Consider the following 22841-nt stretch of genomic DNA (forward strand, 5'->3'; position numbering starts at 1 on the left):
CACAATTTGTATATTAAACATTAGTGAGATTCACCAAGGTTTCTAAATTTTAAGATATATTTTTATCTTTAATATTTTTCTTGTGAGTAAAATGAGATGGAAAAAAATTTAAGAACAAAAGTTGAAAATTACTATAATGTTTTGAATAAAATGAAATTTAAATTATAATAACAGAATTTAAACATTTTAGATTTAGTTTTTTTCTTTTGTTTGTTGTCTTGACCTATGGTGATTTGTCTCTTGAAAATCATATTCTACATGATAATATCATGGCAATTCCAATTAAATTGTTCCTACAGCTTTTTAGATTTATCCCAATTAATCTACGCCTATAATTAGTGATACAGCTATACTTAGTGAAATGTAAATCTTTTAATCAATGAATATTTTATTATAAATTTGAAAATATAAATGAAATCAATATTTTTTCAATAAAACAACTGAAATACGAAATAAAAATATAATAAATTTCTAACTAATTTAAACAAAAATTAATTAAAAAATATACATGGACATGGAGCAAATAGTGTAATTTAAAATATCATAAAATATCTCAATAAAATAATTTGAAAATACTTTATTTTGTCTAAATAAATAAATTGAATTAAGTTTATGGATATGGTACTAGGTGAGAAAATTCGATCTCATAAATTTTGTGGTTATATATACTCGTGAGCTGGTCCCACCACAATTTTTAAATAAAAAAAAAATATTAATAAATTAAATAGATTCGAACGCGGTAATGTTCGGCACCAGGAAAGCTCGGACGAACGTGAAGACTCGTGGTGTTAGAGCTAAGAGGGCATGTATCTTCGTACAGCTTGACGATACATCGTTTCCAACCACAATTTTATATTGAGATTTTTATGGTCGGAAGAAGACTAATATTCATACAGACTTCATCATACATAAAACGAGCTTAAACGTACACCACAATGATTATTCATTAATAGCTTCATAACCATTGGCAGCATTGATTAATAACCATATGTATACTGCCTAAATTAGGTAGGGGTGGCAGCTATGATAAATTAGGTAGGGGTGGCATCTATGATAAATTAGGGAGTGGCAGCTATGGTAACGATCTTGTGAGACATTATATTTTATGAAAGACCTACCATCTCTCAAAACAGCCGACCAGAATCATTTTAGTGACTGTTTTGTTGAAAATTTTATGATTGAACACTAAAATCATTCAGTGTGCTTATCATTCCGGAATGAAAGAAGTTAGGTTAGGTAGGCGCATATCATTCCGGAATGAAAGATGTTTATTAATTGCTTATAAGCTGATATAGGAATTTATTTCTCTTTGATTTTCAAATTTTAATTGTTAGGCTAAGTATGTATTTATTATTCAGGAATGAAAGACTTTTATATATGGGATTATTGTTTATTGATTTCAAATTTTGATGAAATATTTTAATGATACCGATTAATTTAAAATTGTGTCAAAATATTTAGATATATTATTTGAAAATGTATGATCATAGTAATATGGTGTTAAGTATATTTTTATAGTACTTTTAGTTATAAGGATAAGTTATTTTTTTTTTGTTATTTTAGTTATTTAAAAATATTGAATATCTTAAGAGTTAAATGAATGTATATAAAAAAAAACACCTTCATTCTACTCACTTCTTACCCTTACACAAATGCATATTATCATTTTTATTTCGCTGAGTGCATATTTGTTTATGATAAGGGTAGAGATGTGCATTATTTCATGTTTTTATTATCTCACTTCTACTTTAATGAAGGCTTAAATGTGCATCTTCCAATCTTATTAGAAAAAAACTCATCACCCACACTAGTGGAGGAAGGTGAGTATTTTTTCCATATGGTGTGGGGTTAAAGTAATCAATTTAGTTTTAAATGGATTTGGACAATGAGCCAATATTTTCTCCTTTTCTCATATAAAGAAAGTAAATAAAGAAAAAACCAAAGAAAAATGACATAAATCCCCCAAAAATATTTCATTAATTAAATTACACATAAAAGATGTAAGGATTGCATGCCAAAGATGTAATGTAATGTTTAATAAGGTTTTGAATCCATATAAACAATAAAAAACTATAATTTCAATTAACTAAATACTGAATTAAAAACGTATCATTTTAAACAATAAGAGTATCTTATAATAAACGAAAGCAATCAATATGTCTAGTACTAAAAAAGTCATACACAATCCTTCTTTTCATTAGATTTTTGTATAATATAGGAAATCGACTTAGATGCAACATTAATTCAGAATTCTTTTCCTAGCACTCTATAAGCATATTCTTTAACAATTTGACTAAGTAGTAAAATATAGTGATTACGACTAGTAACCAAATTTTTGTACTATCCAAGTCAAATTTTATTGTAAATAGGAATTACTACACATTTAGTATTGTAAATAGGAATTACTACACATCCTACGCACCATTAATTCAGAATTTTTTTCTGAGCACTCCATAAGTATATTCTTTAACAATTTGACTAAGTAGTAAAATATAGTGATTACCACTAGTAACCAAATTTTTGTACTATCCAAGTCAAATTATTATTGTAAATAGGAATTACTACACATTTAGTATTGTAAATAGGAATTACTACACATCCTACGCACTAGGAATGGATTCATTAGCTGTAGGTTTTTTTTGGATGAGTAGAGGAATCATCATTTCAATATGGAAGTGTAATATCCCTATTATAATAACTTGGTGTAAAAGTAATTTTAGATTATGAATTAGTTACAAAACTAATTGTAGTTTTTTTTGGATGAGTAGAGGAATCATCATTTCAATATGGAAGTGTAATATCCCTCTCATAATAACTTGGTGTAAAAGTAATTGTAATATCCCTCTCATAATAACTTGGTGTAAAAGTAATTTTAGATTATGAATTAGTTACAAAACTAATTCTTGATATTTGTGAAATCAAGAAAAGAAACGCAAGCAATTAATTCATGAAGCCAATTAATTAAGTTAATGGTGTTGGAGATAAAATTCCACCGAAATTGCCTTTCGGTTCGGAAAGGGTATAGATGCTTGTTCCTATGTTATGAAAGGGGACAACATTCCTTTTTTCGCGGGTAGTGGTGACAGTGCTTCATTTGAAACCGATCCTTTAAAAGAAAAGCGAGGCATGCAGCGGTTGGCAAGGGTTTGGAGGTTCATCATTTTATGCATGTCTTCTGGCTGGAGTGAATTCATGCAATAGTTGGGGGTTATTCTTGTATCTGTCACAGCTCTTCACTTCCGTTTTAATTCTAGGTTTACCTAATGGAGTTACCAGGAATTCACCCATCCACTGGCATGCTACTATAGTAGTCAAGTTAGAGAGTACCTTCTAGGGAAATATCATTGGCATTTAGCTTTCTGCCACACAACTTGAAGTGTAAAGGGCGATGGGCGATAAACCGGGCGAGGGTTCTCATAGCCGAGCCGAAGTCTTTCCGCGAAGAGGTTAGGTTAAGACTGCCATCACCGCAGCTCTTGTGCGCTCGATATTTACTGTGACTTCTGGCAAGACGTATTCTATAAAAACCCTTCTCACGTAGATCATCCTGTGATGGTTCACGCTCAATTTCCTCTTGGAATGTTTGGAACACATAAATTTCCTCCTGGAATGTTTGGAACGCATGAGTTTTGATGCTTCACGCTCAATTTCCCCTGGAATGTTTGGAACGCTTGATTTGGATTTCTCTGGTCAACTAAAGAGATAAGTATATGTTATTTTGCTCATAGAAATAACTATTTTGAGTAAGGAGAATACATATTCAAACAATAGCTATTGCATTTTTGGAAAAGAGAATGCATATTAAAGAAATAGAAGTAAATATTCCATTCTTGGAAAAGAGAACGCATATTAAAGAAATAGAAGTAAATATTGCATTTTTTGGAAAAGAGAATGCATATTAAAGAGATAGAAGTAAATATCGCATTCTTGGAAAAGAGAATGCATATTAAAGAGATAGAAGCAAATATTGCATTCTTGGAAAAGAGAATGCATATTAAAGAAATAGAAGCAAATATTGCATCTTTGGAAAAGAGAATGCATATTAAAGAAATAGAAGTTAATATTTCATTTATGGAAAGAAAGAATGCATATAAAAGAAGTAGAAGTTAAGTTGGATTTTATTGGAAAGGGATATATGCTTTATTGCATTGAGATACTAGTTAATTTAGAAGTTTCTTGTGGAAAATTTATGCATTGCATGCATGATAGAAATTGCGATATGATGTGCTTCTTGGCACATCGATAATCATTCTAACCTTCTTGAAGAAAAAAGTATGTTTTATATACACAAATATAGTGTCTTTTTAGAAAAAGAAAGCATTCTTCATGCACGGAAATAATAACTTTATAAGAAACAAAGATAGAGATTCTTTCCTTAAAAGACACACATGAATAGTGTTCATGCAAGAGAAAGAATCCATACTTGTTTCATGAAAAGACTATGTGTAATGAAGTAAAAATAATTGTGTTAGGAAGAACACATGTTGCATGCTCATAAGGGTAGCTATTGTGATTTTGGAAATATGATTTTGTGTGTACATAGAGGAAGTGGTCATGTTAACTTTCTTGAAAAATATAATCTCTTGAAATATTGTGTTGCTAGATGAGTTGTGTTGACTTCTTGATTTTGATGCATAAAGGGTAAGTTAACCTTGTTTTTGTATCTTGATTTTTATGAATAAAGATGGATATCTTTAATAATTTCTCGAAAGGGAAGCTTGAGACTCCTTCATATAGGAAGATAGAGAAATGAGGTTATAATGACTTCCTTTAAGAAAGAGGTATGTGGTTTGTTGTATGAAATGATGGTAGTATTCTAGTGAAGGGAATATGTGTTGCCGACATTAAAGAAGGGCTAATATCATAAGCAATGGTATGAGCAAGGAATAGTCATTGTGATATGGAGTTATGTTCTTTGTTTGTTAGAGAGACTATGTTGAGTTCTCGAAAAATAACTATGTGAAAAGAACATGTGTTAAGCATAGAAATAACAGTTTATTGCATGTATGAAGATATAACGAATGTGTTATACATGTAGTAGAACTCCTAAAGGGAATTATGCATTAGTGTAAATAAGCATTGTGGAGGTCAAACAATATTTACTTGGGTGTATGTACTAGTTAAATAGTATGTCATGCTTGCTCATTCATATGAGTAGATGTTAAAAGATCTCTTTTAGAGGTTGATTATTGATTGATTAATATGGTATCTAATCTTGCTGCCAAAGCTGCTTTATGATAACATTGACAGAAAGCAATGGCGGTTGGAGCCAAAGAAAAGTGATGTTTAATGTTGTGGCGGGAAGAGGATCAATGGTCCATGCAAATGAGTACAAGTTGCGGGATCGTACATTGCTAGAAAAGTCATGCCACAAGGAGTGTTGTATGTGGCGGTATGTAAGTAAAAGATTACATGAAAATTGTATTAGCTTTTAGCTAGTTATTGGACAACTTAATGATAATTCATTGTAATGATTTTATAACAATGGGTAAGGGATGGAATCCCTTATAAGCCATTGAGTGAGGGGTGAAATCCCTAATGAGCGTTTAATAATAAGATTAAACGTTTGTTGGTTTTCACCCTACGGGGTTTCCAGGGTATATTGGTGTCCAATGGTGTGATTACCTTTTGTGTCAGTTTGATGATGATGAATCCTTGATGTTGATGGTTCTTTGTTTGATGGCATAACCATAATGTCCAAGTATGAGATTAATTAATATGGTGAAGGAAATCATGCCATGGATGCAAGGATTTATGAGACAATTTATGTTATCACACTACCACAGTGGTGGTTAATGGTTATGCAACTTACTTTCTTCTATTGGAATTTACTTGATGTACTAATGAACATTATATCTAATGGTTAATGAGGAATTGTGGACTTGTGAATTTGATAATTACTTGTGGGTAATTTGTATAAAAAAAATTCTAACTCCCTTCTTTTACATGCGAGTTTACCGGGGTATGCGACACGAAGTTGCCAGAGTAGCCTTAAATGATAGGGATGGAGGCAAGATAATTATGGTCTCTCACGACCTATTAGTGGCAATGCCAAAAAATCTCGAATAAATAAAATTGGAAGGATGATTACACAATGAATTTGAAGATGGTGTTCACATCTCAAATATAGGAAAATGAATTATGTCTCTATATATAACTTTTATTTATATAAATTGTATCTATATACTTGAATTTTGAATTTCAATAACTATGATATATTATTTTTTATGCAAAAATATAATGGTCATGGTTTTGTTAGTATTACATTTGAGTACCTAAATGACGAAATCTTGCTACACATTATTAGAGTTGTAGATAACATATTGTTCTTGTGTATAACTATTTTTCCAAATTTATAATCTTAATTTAATATTTCTGAAAAATTATTAAAGTCATTATATCCATGAAATATAAAATACTTGCATTAGTGAAAACTGAAAGGGTATTAAAATTATGGAAGAACATTTCCCTTTTATATTGTAGGAAAATCATTTATAGGAATACAACACACAAATCATTTATCTTTTTACCCACCAAAACATGTAACTTTTGCAAACTATGGCAAAGGAATTAACACCATTGACTTATCTTTCACCCATAATAAAAATATATTCTTTTCAAAGAAGATTCTATGACTTATATTATCTCTGTGCATTTGATCTATGCGTATTCTTTTTCCCCAAAAGAGCTCTCTTAATCATGAGAATGCATGGGAATTTTTTCCATGGATTTATTAAATAACTAATATTTACCAACACTGTGGAAATATTTTTACCATGACTAAGCACAAAACCAGTGTGTTCTTTTCAAGAACACCACAACATTTATTTATTCTAATTAATCAAAAGGTCATAGTTACTTATCTTTTATTCAACAAATATTTATATCATATAAACACATAAAATAGTTATTAAAACTACACATTTCAAAAGAAAATCTCACTTTCCAAGAATATAATATAACTAACTTTTCTTTTTTATTTTTCACCACCCATGAAAATATTTCACAAATTACCCTCTTTAATTTATATTCATTTCCAATAAAATAACTTGGATTTGCTATTATTTCATACAATAGTACGAAATCATAGAGCATGCATCCTATCTTTTATGACATAAAATGTATATGCAATGTTATATAAAAACAAACAAGCTTACTTATCTTTTAATTCTGCAAATATATAATAAAAATATTTATCCACATGCAATAATATATTTTATGTAGTAAGAAAAATAGTGTGAGTATTGTGTAAGCACAAATTCCAAAACATCTTCAGTTATCTTCCATTCGAAGAAAATGAAAAATCTACTTAGTTTTTAACACACAAGATTCACATGTATTCTTTGTAATAAAATATACACATTTACTTATATTTTGTTTGTAAGAATATTCATAATTAAATATTTTTTTTCAATAAATAGAATGTAAATAAAATATATACTTATCTTTCTATGGAATCTTGAAGACACTCTCATAAAAATTGATCCAAGCTTATCATATTCAACGGTTGAAATCTTGAAGACACTCATCAAAATTGATCCAAGCTTATCATATTCAACGGTTGAAGAATAACAAAGGGCGGTAATAAAATCTACACATTTACTTTAATTTTATACGCAAAGATATTCATAGTGCATCTTTTCTTTTCAAGAAATAAAATGTAAATAAAATATATGCTTATCTTTCTATGGAAATATCAGATATATTTACCACATCCTCTCATAAAAATTGCTCCAAACTTATCATATACAGCGGTTGAAGAATAACAAGGGGCACGATGCCTGACTGTAGGGGAGATGAAACAAATGCAACCAGAGATGATGTGAGTGTCTTCGGTCATCGAACTATCAGTAACAGAGAAGGAAGAACAATTTCTCTAAGCTTATCATATCTAACGGTTGAAGAATAACAAAAGACTGTTGAAGAATAACAAAGCGCACGATGCCTGACTGTAGGGGAGATGAAACAACTGCGACAAGAGATTATTTGAGTGTCTTACGTCATCGAACTGTCAGCAACAGAGAAGTCAGTGTCTCCGCCAACATCACATACCCCAACATAACCCACTCCAACACCAAATTGTTCTTCTTCGAGGCTCCAATGACAATGTTCATAATCAGATACCCCAACATAACCCACTCCAACACCATATTGGTCAATGTTCATAATCCGAGACCCTGCGTTCTTTGCCCAAAAATATTTTATTATTTCTTTCCCTCAGATAATGAATGCAATGTGTTTATGAAGAACTCCTTGGACCTGCCATATTTTTGGAATTTCCCTTTATTAAAACAGACAGTAATAAACAACATATTTTTTCATCACTTTGGTATTCATGTTCCGAAACTACATTCTACTCGATCCCTTAAATTGTGAATTGAATTAGTCCCCGTCATCGTAATCAGCGGCGTTTAATGATGTGCTGATTGTGGGATTAAACATGTTATGGAATCCTGGGATAGACGCCAGAAGTTGCTCCTGCTGGGAACGTATTTTCTGGATTTTAGCCTCTGTTGCAGCTATTCGCGAGTCCAGCTCTGATATTTGGAGTTGAAGACGATGTATTATTCCTGCAGAGCCGAATACGGGATCTTGTATTCTTGCACTTGCTTCGTAGACCATACTATTTATTGCTTCAACACCCTGGTCCGAGGGAAGATCCTGCCACAGTGCAACAGATTATACAATGGAGTTGGAAGCAGAGAAGATTTGCGTTAAAAGATCTAAAATTTGCATACCACATGTATCAGGGGTTAAAATGATTTAGTATGACGGAAAGGGAAATCGGAAGTGAAGATCGTTTAATATTTTAGAATGGGAAAACCTGCTACAAAATAATGTTGGACCTTACTTGAATCAATTTCACAACGTTGCAGGCCCCAAACACTTGATGCAAGTTTGAGAACTTGTGGAGATCATTTGACAGGAAAGAGTAAAGGATGGCGCAATTATCCAAACATTGCTTTTGCTCCATCTTGCAATGATCATGAAAAGCAGCGGACGGAGATGGAGGGTGTTGCCCCTCTTTCCCATTGTTCATCATCTGCAAAACTGGAACGAAGATTGCCACAAATTAGAATCAGATATCAATAAACCCAAAAACCCAACACTGCTTCAATTATGTAAAACAGCAGCTGTAACTTTAATTTGTTAATCAGAAAGATAAGCGGAGAGATTCGGAAACGAAAGATAATTAAAGAAATTATAGAGCGTATGTTACATGATCAAATGCGCGCTGCGGATAAAAAGATCGTTGATTGATGATGAGGAAATTGGTATTGCCACAGCCAGATCTGCAATAATTCTCTGCTATTCGATTTCAGCAAATAAATATAGGCAAATCGAAGGCTTCGTGCAAATAAGTTGCGTCATAAGTTATTTTCAGAGCATTGTTGTCGTTTAAAGGTTGGGGCCAAGCAGGATGCTAGCAACATGAGGTTTAAAAGTCTCTGGTCGCTCTTCATCAAAGATTACGTCATCCGAAATACCTCATTTACTGGTCATATATCACTGTAGTGATTGACTCTACTTTTTTTCTAATTCTGGAAGTTAAATTTTAGTAAAAATTAATTGATTATTATGATTCCATATAAAAAGATGTGCACACTAACTCTCGCAGGGCGACAAAGAAACAAGCAGATTTGCGTTGCGCCGACTGCTGCCAACAACATTCATACGAACCAAACTGTTGTTAATTAAGTCAATTAAAGGTCAAGACAAGTTAAAATATACACGTAATATAGAAACATTTTACTTTTATCGATTTATTTCTGTGCTATAAAATAATAATGCGATTAAGTCAAATATTAAAGTATTCAAAATTATAAATATTTAAAATTTTTGGATAATTTATAATTTCTTTTGAGAGAAACACCCAAGTTTTACGATTAAATCCATTCAAATTAATCTTAAATATTAGACCAACAAATTTATTTCACGATCATATATTTTTGGAGTTTATTTTATGAAATATTTTATTAAGGAGTAGTCTACCTAGGCGGAAGAATGGCCTGTTTTCCGTCACCAATCGGAAAATCGTCCGGCTCCGGCCACCGGCAATCCCTCCTTCCTCCGCCACCCTCCCCTGGCATATTTCTGATTTTATCCTGAAATTTTCTGACAAAATCACCGATCGCATCTGGAGGCCTGACATCCCCTGACAGATCGGGGACGCGCTGGAATTGTAACGACCGCCCAGAATTGATGGCATGCCTACTCCTTTTCCTTTGCTTATAACTATCCGCGGCCTTAACTAATTTTTATTGTCACGCACTTTGTTCCTATATGAAGAGCCGCAGTTTTCAGTCCAAATTCCAGGAAGCTTGATACTGGATCGAATTATGAATCTCGAGATCCAGTAGGGTTCACATTGGGTCGAATAATCAATAAATCGCCATGAGAAGGCCCTGCACAATATAACACGATTGATTCGATTATACTATGGCAAGGGCAAAATCCTTTTTGTTTTCATTTAGGCAAAATCCTTTTTGTTTTCCTTTCTGCTAAATGTATGTTCAGCCATGTTTATTTTTGAGATCTCTGACATACACAGGTCATTTCTTCATTGAATGAATGGTTAATATGTTCTTTGTATATGTTCCATTCCCAAATATAGTCTGTTAAACTATGAGTGTATGCGGGGACGGTCTGCGGTCTGCTTTCCTATTTAGGTTCGAATCTTGTCCCGTGACATGTCTGTTTGAACTTTGTACAGTGATTATCTTGACTCTTTTGAGTGGAGTAGTTTGTAGATGTAGTTAGCATCAAATTGGTACAGTGAATTATTTAAGAAAAAAATGATTATCATGAAACATTTTTAAAAAATTAATTGAGAGTGTAGTAGTATGTAAATGTTGTTTTTAGATGAATGAATGAATGATATTTTAAAGTTTAGGATATTAAAAATAGTTTATGGGATTATTAGTCTTTCTGAGTTTTTTTTGTAATTTAATCTTTTTCTTATTTTAATGGCTGATGAGCTTACCAAATTTTTTAACAGAGGCTCAAAAGACAATGCCAAGGATGCCAAGAAATTGATTCTAACATATTGCCATAACCGTTTTGATGTCTCTTTCTCTCACAGCATCACATTCTAAAATGAAATGCATCACATTCTAAAATGGAAATGCCATAACTATCCCAATGTCTCTAATGTCTATAAAAACATCACATTCCAAAATGAAATATTCCAAAATAAAATGCTTCTCTGATTTCACTTTCTCAAAAATGCTTTTCATCCTGATTCAAAATGAAATATTTTGAAGTACTTTTCATCATAGTAATTATTACCAAATTGATATAGTGAACGACCTTTAAAAAAAAGTTTCCTGTCTGTTGTAGTAAAAGAAAATTTCGTGTATGTAGTAGTATCAGGTTCGTATGTGAACCACCTTGGTACTGTGAACCACCTTTTAAAAAGAAAAAAGAAAAAGGTTCTGATAAACTATTGTTACAATGTTTTCTGTGCTTCTTAGGTGTAATCATGTGTTTTTGTTTATTTGCACCGTAATAGTCTTCAATTAGTTTGACTGATCGTTTTCTATTTCTGGACATTATTTTCAGGTGAAAGTTTGAATGCAATACACGCGTATTTGAACAACAGATAGAGCTCGAGTATAGTGTGTTTCAAAACCCTATTTCTACATTTATATTGTGTTTCAAAACCCTATTTCTACATTTGGGGAACAATTAATTCGCGAGGATGAGGGAGCCGACCGATATTAGAGCTATGAATGTACAGAATGGTGCAGGAACCCACGACACTGAAAAACAAGAAGATATTAGTTCTGATGATGTGCATGTTAGAACAGGTAAACCACTTATTGTTTTGAATATTTTGCACAATCCTGCTTGGAGTAGTGGGTTGAAGTTTGTTTCTTTGGGTGGAAGAACAGGTAAACCACTTATTGTTTTGAATATTTTGCACAATCCTGCTTGGAGTAGTGGGTTGAAGTTTGTTTCTTTGGGTGGAATTCTTGAATATATTGGTTGAGATTTAATAAACATTTTTTTGGTCACAGGGAATTTGTGGACCGCAACAGCTCATGTGATTGCGGCGGTGATAGGCACAGGAGTTTTATCTTTGCCATGGAGTGTTGCTCAGCTTGGATGGCTTTTAGGGACACCAATTCTCCTGGCTTTCTCATGGGTTACGTATTACACTGCTGTTCTACTTACAGAATGCTACAGGTCTCCTTACCCTGTCACTGGATCTAGGAACTACAAATACAAGGATGCTGTGAAGGCCATTTTAGGTTTGCCAACAACTCATGAGTGTCAACTCATGAGTCTCATGCTCTGCTCTGGCCCTTTTTGAAGTTTTTTGCTTTACATTCATACTAAGGTCATTTTTCACAAGACAAATTATGATATATTGGTTTTTGCACTAGGTGGCTATAAGGTGTCACTGTGTATGTGGGCTCAATATTCAGATCTTTATGGGTGTCTAATTGGTTACACAATTATGGCAGCTACCAGCATGATGTAAGCATCAATTGAAACCTAACAACACCTTGCATCTGCCCCAATGGTTTGAAGAAATATGTTCCAAATGGTTTGAAGAAATTGTGAGAATAATGCAGAAATAGAATTAGTTATGAAGCAGTTGAACAGAATTAGTTATGAGCAGTTGAACTAGAATTAGTTGTGAGTGGTTAGGAATTGGTTGCATAAGTTTTCCTATATAAGTGTGATGTAATTAAGCAATTGAATTAATGAAGTTGTGTGTGAGTTTTCTGTTCTAATTTTAATTTGGTACAGACTCGGCCTCCTGCAAGGTATAGAGACTATGCCTTAATGACTAATATAATGAATGTTGAAGAACCAATTGATTATGAGCAGGCTAAACAACATGAACCATGGATTAATGCTATGAATGATGAGTATGCTTCTATTATGAAAAATCAAACATGGGAATTAGTGGAACTTCCTGAAAATAAAGTTCCAATTGGAAGCAAAGGGTTGTACAAAACGAAATTTAAAGCAGATGGTACAATTGATAAATTTAAGGCAAGATTAGTAGCAAAAGGATATGCTCAAAAGGAGGAAATTGATTATGAAGACACTTTTGCACCAGTAGCTAAGTTGAATACAATTAGATTACTGATTGCCTTAGCCACAAAACATAATTGGAATATACATCAATTGGATGTCAAATCTGCTTTTCTAAATGGTGATTTAAAGGAAGAAGTTTATTTGGTTCAACCTGAAGGGTTTGTCAAACAGGGACAGGAGCATCTGGTTTGCAGGTTAAGAAAGGCATTGTATGGTTTGAAACAGGCACCAAGATCATGGTATGTAAAGATTGATACCTTCTTTCTTCAGAATGGATTTGTGAAAAGCAAAAATGATCCTAACTTGTATTTTAAGAAAGATGAAAAACGAAATGTTGCTTTAATATCTTTGTATGTGGATGATCTCATTATAACAGGCAGTGCTCACAAGTTAATTGAAAAAATTAAAGTTCAGTTGTCACAGGATTTTGAAATGAAAGATTTGGGTGAAATGCATTATTGCTTAGGAATTGAGGTATGGAGAGAACCTGGTAAAACTTTGATCACTCAAAGCAAATATACAAAGGAGATTCTTAAAAAGTTCAATATGACAGATTGCAAAGCTATGTCAACTCCCCTAGAACAGAATGCAAAGTTGTACAAAGAAGATGGATCGAAAGAGGCAGATGGAACATTATATCGTCAGTTAGTGGGAAGTTTGAACTATCTCACCACTACCAGACCAGACATTGCATACTCAGTCAGTATCCTTAGTCAATTCATGGCTAAGCCTTCAGGAAATCACTGGAATGCTGCAAAGAAAGTTCTCCGATACTTAAAGGAAACAGTGAATCTTGGTATTATGTATACTGATGTATCTGATGTTGCACTGACAGGTTTTTCTGATTCAGATTGGGCAGGAAATCCAGATGACAGACGATCTACCTCTGGCTATGCATTTCATATTGGATCAGGGGTCGTATCTTGGAGTAGTAAGAAACAGCCAACTGTTTCTTTATCATCAACAGAATCAGAGTACAAAGCTTTGACCAATGCCACCTGTGAAGCTATTTGGTTGCGGAGAATTCTTGCAGATCTTGAAGAAGCGCAAAGTGGTGCAACATGTATCAATTGTGATAATCAGAGTGCTATCAAATTAGCACATAATCCAGTTTACCATGCTAGAACAAAACACGTTGAGTTATAGTACCACTTTGTACGTGAGAAAATTGAGTCAAATGAAATTGGATTGATATTTTGTAACACCAAGGATAATGTGGCTGATATATTTACTAAGCCCCTTGGTAAAATCAAATTTGAAGTTTTTAGAAGTCAGTTAGGTATTGTAGAAAATCCATTTCTCCATTAAGGGAGGATGTGAGAATAATGCAGAAATAGAATTAGTTATGAAGCAGTTGAACAGAATTAGTTATGAGCAGTTGAACTAGAATTAGTTGTGAGTGGTTAGGAATTGGTTGCATAAGTTTTCCTATATAAGTGTGATGTAATTAAGCAATTGAATTAATGAAGTTGTGTGTGAGTTTTCTGTTCTAATTTTAATTGAAATATGTTTTGGTTAAGTAGGAGATTATTTTGATATATAGTGAAGTCAAACTATTGTCCTTGTAACAGGGCAATAAAAAAGGCACAATGCTTTCATGAAGAAGGGAAGGATGCCCCTTGTCAAATATCAGGCAATCCATATATGATTATCTTTGGTGTGTCAGAGCTTATATTGTCTCAGCTACCAAGCTTGGAGGAAATTTCATGGGTTTCAGTCGTTGCAGCCATCATGTCCTTTGCATACTCTTCTATTGGGCTCGGTCTTAGCATTGCAAAAGTTGCAGGTTTTCCTTCTTTTCATATATGTGCTTGTATTTTCTCATGCAATTTAACTGCATCTATAGGGATAGTATTTTGTGATTCAGCTATGAATACGGACATACACGAACAGGAAGTCACTCTAAGGATTGCTGCAGGTAGAAAGCATCTCTCTGGAACCCTAATGGGAGTACCTGTCGCTGAACTTTCACCAGCGAAGAAGACCTGGTATAGCTTCCAAGCATTGGGCAACATTGCATTTTCCTACTCATTTTCCACAGTGCTGATTGAGATACAGGCAAGTTTTGGCAGCGCAATTTCTTTTCATGTAACTGGCCAATGTTCATAAATTTCCTCTGGCTGATTTTGCAATTATGCATTGCACAGGATACCCTGAAATCTCCCCCACCTGAGAACAAAACAATGAAAAAGGCAACGACAATGGGACTAAGTGTTACGACGGTCTTCTACATGTCCATAGGCTTGATAGGGTATGGAGCTTTTGGGAATAGTGCTCCTGGAAATATGCTAACAGGGTTTGGATTCTACGAGCCATTCTGGTTGATTGACATTGGTAACCTCTGCATCGCTATTCACATAGTGGGTGCATATCAGGTATAAATTGGTATTGCATGTTTGCCTTGTTCACTTCTTTATTTTTTCATCCTCTGTACCAGAAATAATATAGCTGTATGGTCAATATTCATCTTGTGAGTGGCTCCGATTGAAGTTGGATGGGGAAGATTCTATTCCTTCATCCCCATTGAATTAATTGGGATTTGTTCATTTATTCATTTTTTTCATCTTCTATACTAGAAAGATAATATACTTATACTATCAATATTCGTAAGAAATATAATATACTTATATTGTCAATATTCGTAAGAAATATAATATACTTATATTGTCAATATTCGTAATTAGCTCAAATTAAATTTAGGTGGAGAAGATTCTATTCCTTCTTCTAAATTAAACTTGAGTGGAAAAAATTACATTCCTTCTTTCCGACCACTAATAACCCTAATTAACTTGTTAACTTGTTTACCTATTCATTACCGTTACTAAATTATTTTATTGGTTTACTACTGGATTTTTTCTTGCAGGTTTTCGCCCAGCCTGTATTTGCAATAATTGAAGACTGGGTTGGTGATAAATGGAAAAGGAGTGGCTTTGTCCATAGGGTTTACACTATAAAGTTTCCATTTTGTGGATCTCTCCGGTTGACAATGTGTCGTCTGGTACTGAGGAGTTCAATTGTTGTGTCGACGATTCTGATTGCGATGCTTATGCCATTTTTCAACGACATAATGGGGCTTATCGGTTCCATGTCATTCTGGCCACTCACAGTTTATTTTCCCGTTGAAATGTATATTGTTCAAACCAGTATTAAAAGGTGGAGTCCTAAATGGATCTCCCTGCAGTGCCTTAGCTTAATCTGCTTCCTTGTAAGTCTGGTTGCTGCCATTGGATCAGTAGCAGGGATCACTATAGCCCTCAGGCATGCCTCTATTTTCAACATGAAATATTAGCAATTCCACCGATTAGAATCACTGCTGCCTTTGACTCGACTGTACCCATTCTCTCCTTAGACATTGACCGCATCTTAAATAACTGAAGCTTCAAGGACAGAAAAATAACAGCAATCTTCAGAGAAAAATAACAGCTTTCATTTTGAAGTTCACAGCTCGTTTTCTTATACATTTAAGACCAAGTAGCCGCATGAATGTGTTCATCGTCGGTCCTTGAAGCTTCAGTTATTTAAGATGCGGTCAATGTCTAAGGAGAGAATGGGTACAGTCGAGTCAAAGGCAGCAGTGATTCTAATCGGTGGAATTGCTAATATTTCATGTTGAAAATAGAGTCATGCCTGAGGGCTATAGTGATCCCTGCTACTGATCCAATGGCAGCAACCAGACTTACAAGGAAGCAGATTAAGCTAAGGCACTGCAGGGAGATCCATTTAGGACTCCACCTTTTAATACTGGTTTGAACAATATACATTTCAACGGGAAAATAAACTGTGAGTGGCCAGAATGACATGGAACCGATAAGCCCCATTATGTCGTTGAAAAATGGCATAAGCATCGCAATCAGAATCGTCGACACAACAATTGAACTCCTCAGTACCAGACGACACATTGTCAACCGGAGAGATCCACAAAATGGAAACTTTATAGTGTAAACCCTATGGACAAAGCCACTCCTTTTCCATTTATCACCAACCCAGTCTTCAATTATTGCAAATACAGGCTGGGCGAAAACCTGCAAGAAAAAATCCAGTAGTAAACCAATAAAATAATTTAGTAACGGTAATGAATAGGTAAACAGGTTAATTAGGGTTATTAGTGCTCGGGAAGAAGGAATGAAATTTTTTCCACTAAGTTTAATTTAGAAGAAGGAATAGAATCTTCTCCACCTAAATTTAATTTGAGCTAATTACGAATATTGACTAAGTATATTATATTTTTTACGAATAGTATAAGTATATTATTTTTCTAATTACGAATATTGACAATATAAGTATATTATATTTTTTACGAATATTGATAGTATAAGTATATTATCTTTCTAGTATAGAAGATGAAAAAAATGAATAAATGAACAAATCCCAATTAATTCAATGGGGATGAAGGAATAGAATCTTCCCCATCCAACTTCAATCGGAGCCACTCACAAGATGAATATTGACCATACAGCTATATTATTTCTGGTACAGAGGATGAAAAAATAAAGAAGTGAACAAGGCAAACATGCAATACCAATTTATACCTGATATGTACCCACTATGTGAATAGCGATGCAGAGGTTACCAATGTCAATCAACCAGAATGGCTCGTAGAATCCAAACCCTGTTAGCATATTTCCAGGAGCACTATTCCCAAAAGCTCCATACCCTATCAAGCCTATGGACATGTAGAAGACCGTCGTAACACTTAGTCCCATTGTCGTTGCCTTTTTCATTGTTTTGTTCTCAGGTGGGGGAGATTTCAGGGTATCCTGTGCAATGCATAATTGCAAAATCAGCCAGAGGAAATTTATGAACATTGGCCAGTTACATGAAAAGAAATTGCGCTGCCAAAACTTGCCTGTATCTCAATCAGCACTGTGGAAAATGAGTAGGAAAATGCAATGTTGCCCAATGCTTGGAAGCTATACCAGGTCTTCTTCGCTGGTGAAAGTTCAGCTGCAGCAATCCTTAGAGTGACTTCCTGTTCGTGTATGTCCGTATTCATAGCTGAATCACAAAATACTATCCCTATAGATGCAGTTAAATTGCATGAAAAATACAAGCACATATATGAAAAGAAGGAAAACCTGCAACTTTTGCAATGCTAAGACCGAGCCCAATAGAAGAGTATGCAAAGGACATGATGGCTGCAACGACTGAAACCCATGAAATTTCCTCCAAGCTTGGTAGCTGAGACAATATAAGCTCTGACACACCAAAGATAATCATATATGGATTGCCTGATATTTGACAAGGGGCATCCTTCCCTTCTTCATGAAAGCATTGTGCCTTTTTTATTGCCCTGTTACAAGGACAATAGTTTGACTTCACTATATATCAAAATAATCTCCTACTTAACCAAAACATATTTCTTCAAACCATTTGGAACATATTTCTTCAAACCATTGGGGCAGATGCAAGGTGCTGTTAGGTTTCAATTGATGCTTACATCATGATTGTAGCTGCCGTAATTGTGTAACCAATTAGACACCCATAAAGATCTGAATATTGAGCCCACATACACAGTGACACCTTATAGCCACCTAGTGCAAAAACCAATATATCATAATTTGTCTTGTGAAAAATGACCTTAGTATGAATGTAAATCAAAAAACTTCAAAAAGGGCCAGAGCAGAGCATGAGACTCATGAGTTGACACTCATGAGTTGTTGGCAAACCTAAAATGGCCTTCACAGCATCCTTGTATTTGTAGTTCCTAGATCCAGTGACAGGGTGAGGAGACCTGTAGCATTCTGTAAGTAGAACAGCAGTGTAATACGTAACCCATGAGAAAGCCAGGAGAATTGGTGTCCCTAAAAGCCATCCAAGCTGAGCAACACTCCATGGCAAAGATAAAACTCCTGTGCCTATCACCGCCGCAATCACATGAGCTGTTGCGGTCCACAAATTCCCTGTGACCAAAAAAATGTTTATTAAATCTCAACCAATATATTCAAGAATTCCACCCAAAGAAACAAACTTCAACCCACTACTCCAAGCAGGATTGTGCAAAATATTCAAAACAATAAGTGGTTTACCTGTTCTTCCACCCAAAGAAACAAACTTCAACCCACTACTCCAAGCAGGATTGTGCAAAATATTCAAAACAATAAGTGGTTTACCTGTTCTAACATGCACATCATCAGAACTAATATCTTCTTGTTTTTCAGTGTCGTGCGTTCCTGCACCATTCTGTACATTCATAGCTCTAATATCGGTCGGCTCCCTCATCCTCGCGAATTAATTGTTCCCCAAATGTAGAAATAGGGTTTTGAAACACAATATAAATGTAGAAATAGGGTTTTGAAACACACTATACTCGAGCTCTATCTGTTGTTCAAATACGCGTGTATTGCATTCAAACTTTCACCTGAAAATAATGTCCAGAAATAGAAAACGATCAGTCAAACTAATTGAAGACTATTACGGTGCAAATAAACAAAAACACATGATTACACCTAAGAAGCACAGAAAACATTGTAACAATAGTTTATCAGAACCTTTTTCTTTTTTCTTTTTAAAAGGTGGTTCACAGTACCAAGGTGGTTCACATACGAACCTGATACTACTACATACACGAAATTTTCTTTTACTACAACAGACAGGAAACTTTTTTTTAAAGGTAGTTCACTATATCAATTTGGTAATAATTACTATGATGAAAAGTACTTCAAAATATTTCATTTTGAATCAGGATGAAAAGCATTTTTGAGAAAGTGAAATCAGAGAAGCATTTTATTTTGGAATATTTCATTTTGGAATGTGATGTTTTTCTAGACATTAGAGACATTGGGATAGTTATGGCATTTCCATTTTAGAATGTGATGCATTTCATTTTAGAATGTGATGCTGTGAGAGAAAGAGACATCAAAACAGTTATGGCAATATGTTAGAATCAATTTCTTGGCATCCTTGGCATTGTCTTTTGAGCCTCTGTTAAAAAATTTGGTAAGCTCATCAGCCATTAAAATAAGAAAAAGATTAAATTACAAAAAAAACTCAGAAAGACTAATAATCCCATAAACTATTTTTAATATCATAAACTTTAAAATATCATTCATTCATTCATCTAAAAACAACATTTACATACTACTACACTCTCAATTAATTTTTTAAAAATGTTTCATGATAATCATTTTTTTCTTAAATAATTCACTGTACCAATTTGATGCTAACTACATCTACAAACTACTCCACTCAAAAGAGTCAAGATAATCACTGTACAAAGTTCAAACAGACATGTCACGGGACAAGATTCGAACCTAAATAGGAAAGCAGACCGCAGACCGTCCCCTCATACACTCATAGTTTAACAGACTATATTTGGGAATGGAACATATACAAAGAACATATTAACCATTCATTCAATGAAGAAATGACCTGTGTATGTCAGAGATCTCAAAAATAAACATGGCTGAACATACATTTAGCAGAAAGGAAAACAAAAAGGATTTTGCCTAAATGAAAACAAAAAGGATTTTGCCCTTGCCATAGTATAATCGAATCAATCGTGTTATATTGTGCAGGGCCTTCTCATGGCGATTTATTGATTATTCGACCCAATGTCAACCCTACTGGATCTCGAGATTCATAATTCGATCCAGTATCAAGCTTCCTGGAATTTGGACTGAAAACTGCGGCTCTTCATATAGGAACAAAGTGCGTGACAATGAAAATTAGTTAAGGCCGCGGATAGTTATAAGCAAAGGAAAAGGAGTAGGCATGCCATGAATTCTGGGCGGTCGTTACAATTCCAGCGCGTCCCCGATCTGTCAGGGGATGTCAGGCCTCCAGATGCGATCGGTGATTTTGTCAGAAAATGTCAGGATAAAATCAGAAATATGCCAGGGGAGGGTGGCGGAGAAAGAGGGTGGCGGAGGAAGGAGGGATAGCCGGTGGCCGGAGCCGGACGATTTTCCGATCGGTAACGGAAAACAGGCCATTCTTCCGCCTAGATAGACTACTCCTTTTATTAACATTCTTAACTTTAATAGATATAATTAAAATGTTTCCGCAATATGTAAGATTTTAGAATTGATTTGAGTGCGGTGACGTTTGGCGTTATGAACCGTCGGACTGATTTACGGCGACACGTCCTCACTCACCATCCTTGTGTGATTGGGAAGAAAGCATGTCTTTTCCAAAGATCGTTGGCAACCACAATTTTAAAGTGATATTTTTAGGCGCCGAAGAAGACTCTCATATCACACATAAAACGGGGTTAAACGTACACCACAACGATTATTCTCTCTCATATATAAACTCTAATTTTTAGGAGTGGCAGCTGTGGTCACCATCTTGCGAAACTCGTTTTACATTATATTGTCGTTCAGGGCTACCATCTCTCAAAACAACCGACCAAGAATCATTTTGCTCACTGTTTTCGTGGAAAACAAGATGATTGAACACTCATTCGGTGTGCTTAAAAGTGAGGGTAGGTAGGCACTTATTATTTAGAGAAGAACGACATTTATTTATTGGTTATATGGGAACTCTATTTGTCATTGATTTCAAATTTTAATTAAATTTTTTGGATGATAAAGATGGATTTAAAATTGTGTTAACATATTTACATGTATCATTTGAGAATCTATAGAATTTGAATTATATTGATATGATGTTTATTTTTAAAATTTAGGTTGGCTTTAGAGTATTTTTATAGTCATTTTGTTATAAGATTAAGTTATTTCTGGGCTAATAAATCATCTTTATTCTTTTATTTAAAAATATTAAAAATTTTAAGAGTTAGATGAATTTTCATAAAATACACTTTATCTTTGAGGGTGGGTATACATTCACTTCTCACCCTATCACAAAAGCATATCATCTTCACCCTCACAAAAATGTATATAATTATTTCTTACTTGATGGGTTCACATTTCTATGTTTATAATAAAAGTGAATATGTGCATTATTTGATGTTCTTGATTTTTATTTACACCTTCATTGAGGCTTAAATGTGTTTTCTCCACCTTTATTGGTAAAAACCTCATCACCCACAGTAGTGGAGGTTAGGTGAACATTTGTCTACATGGTTTCAGCATAATGAAAAATGGCATAAATTGCCCAAAAATATTCCCTCAATGAAATTGCATACAAAAGAGGTAAGGATTCCACCTTTATTGGTAAAAACCTCATCACCCACAGTAGTGGAGGTTAGGTGAACATTTGTCTACATGGTTTCAGCATAATGAAAAATGGCATAAATTGCCCAAAAATATTCCCTCAATGAAATTGCATACAAAAGAGGTAAGGATTGCATAATGAAGATGCAATGTAACGTTTTATGGAGTTTTTAATCCATATAAGAAATTAAAATATTTAATTTCAATAAACTAAATAATGAATTTTAGTAAAAATTGTATCATTAGATTCTCATAAGGGAAAATAAAAAAAGGGGAAATGTTTTTTTTACAATAAAAATATATTATAATAAAGAAAAATAATGAGTCTAACCAATAGTACAAAAAGGCATACAAAATCCTTCCTTCCATTAAATTATTATATAGGTTAGTAAGTTCACATATATATACAATAGGAACTAAGATTATTTTCCTAAGACTCTATAAGTATATTATTTAACAAATTGGCTAAGTAGTAAAATATAGTTATGATGGGTTCTTGCGGAAAGTTGAGATTGTTCGGATCGGGGCTCTGCAATCTAAACTAGGGTTTTTCTTTAGGGTTTTGACACTGGTCACCATGGCGGGGCGTGGAGGAGGGAGTTCTTCTCCCTCCTACAGTCAAGTGGTTGCGGACAGAAGCAAGGGAGTTGGATCGTAGTGCTTCAAGAAACCAAC

At 34.0% G+C, this 22841-nt stretch overlaps 3 protein-coding genes across 3 annotated transcripts; 1 reads left to right on the forward strand and 2 right to left on the reverse strand.

Annotated features, from left to right (window-relative positions):
• Positions 1–8309: 8309 nt before the first annotated feature.
• Positions 8310–8974, reverse strand: LOC149154385 (LOB domain-containing protein 11-like). The gene is made up of 2 exons (XM_089441545.1): positions 8852–8974; positions 8310–8661 (listed from the first exon to the last, which is right to left on the reverse strand). The coding sequence occupies exons 1-2, from the start codon at positions 8972–8974 to the stop codon at positions 8383–8385; spliced, it is 402 nt and encodes a 133-aa protein (XP_089297671.1). The 3' UTR covers positions 8310–8382.
• Positions 8975–11701: 2727 nt separating this feature from the next.
• On the forward strand, positions 11702–16342 carry LOC149154386 (amino acid permease 4-like). Its single transcript, XM_089444132.1, has 7 exons — positions 11702–11810; positions 12021–12254; positions 12390–12483; positions 14625–14839; positions 14972–15111; positions 15201–15428; positions 15917–16342. The coding sequence occupies exons 1-7, from the start codon at positions 11702–11704 to the stop codon at positions 16340–16342; spliced, it is 1446 nt and encodes a 481-aa protein (XP_089300258.1).
• A 307-nt stretch (positions 16343–16649) lies between these two features.
• On the reverse strand, positions 16650–19406 carry LOC149154387 (amino acid permease 4-like). The gene is made up of 7 exons (XM_089441450.1): positions 19164–19406; positions 18720–18953; positions 18491–18584; positions 18108–18343; positions 17900–18018; positions 17583–17810; positions 16650–17075 (listed from the first exon to the last, which is right to left on the reverse strand). Exons 1-7 carry the CDS (start codon positions 19270–19272, stop codon positions 16650–16652), a joined length of 1446 nt encoding a protein of 481 aa, XP_089297576.1. The 5' UTR covers positions 19273–19406.
• Between the last annotated feature and the right edge of the window lie 3435 nt (positions 19407–22841).

Source organism: Pinus tabuliformis, chromosome 9 (assembly GCF_031772625.1).
Source record: "Pinus tabuliformis cultivar Carrire ecotype Pingquan chromosome 9, CPIR1, whole genome shotgun sequence".
Taxonomy (NCBI): Eukaryota; Viridiplantae; Streptophyta; class Pinopsida; order Pinales; family Pinaceae; genus Pinus; species Pinus tabuliformis.

Coding starts and splice junctions, on each gene's coding strand:
- LOC149154385 (XM_089441545.1), bottom strand. CDS start 8,974: ATGGAGCAAAAGCAATGTTTGGATAATTGCGCCATCCTTTACTCTTTC. Junction 8,662..8,851: donor ACGTTGTGAAATTGATTCAA/GTAAGGTCCAAC, acceptor GCACTGTGGCAG/GATCTTCCCTCGGACCAGGG.
- LOC149154386 (XM_089444132.1), top strand. CDS start 11,702: ATGAGGGAGCCGACCGATATTAGAGCTATGAATGTACAGAATGGTGCA. Junction 11,811..12,020: donor TGATGTGCATGTTAGAACAG/GTAAACCACTTA, acceptor TTTTGGTCACAG/GGAATTTGTGGACCGCAACA. Junction 12,484..14,624: donor ATGGCAGCTACCAGCATGAT/GTAAGCATCAAT, acceptor TCCTTGTAACAG/GGCAATAAAAAAGGCACAAT.
- LOC149154387 (XM_089441450.1), bottom strand. CDS start 19,272: ATGAGGGAGCCGACCGATATTAGAGCTATGAATGTACAGAATGGTGCA. Junction 18,954..19,163: donor TGATGTGCATGTTAGAACAG/GTAAACCACTTA, acceptor TTTTGGTCACAG/GGAATTTGTGGACCGCAACA. Junction 17,811..17,899: donor CAGTGCTGATTGAGATACAG/GCAAGTTTTGGC, acceptor TGCATTGCACAG/GATACCCTGAAATCTCCCCC.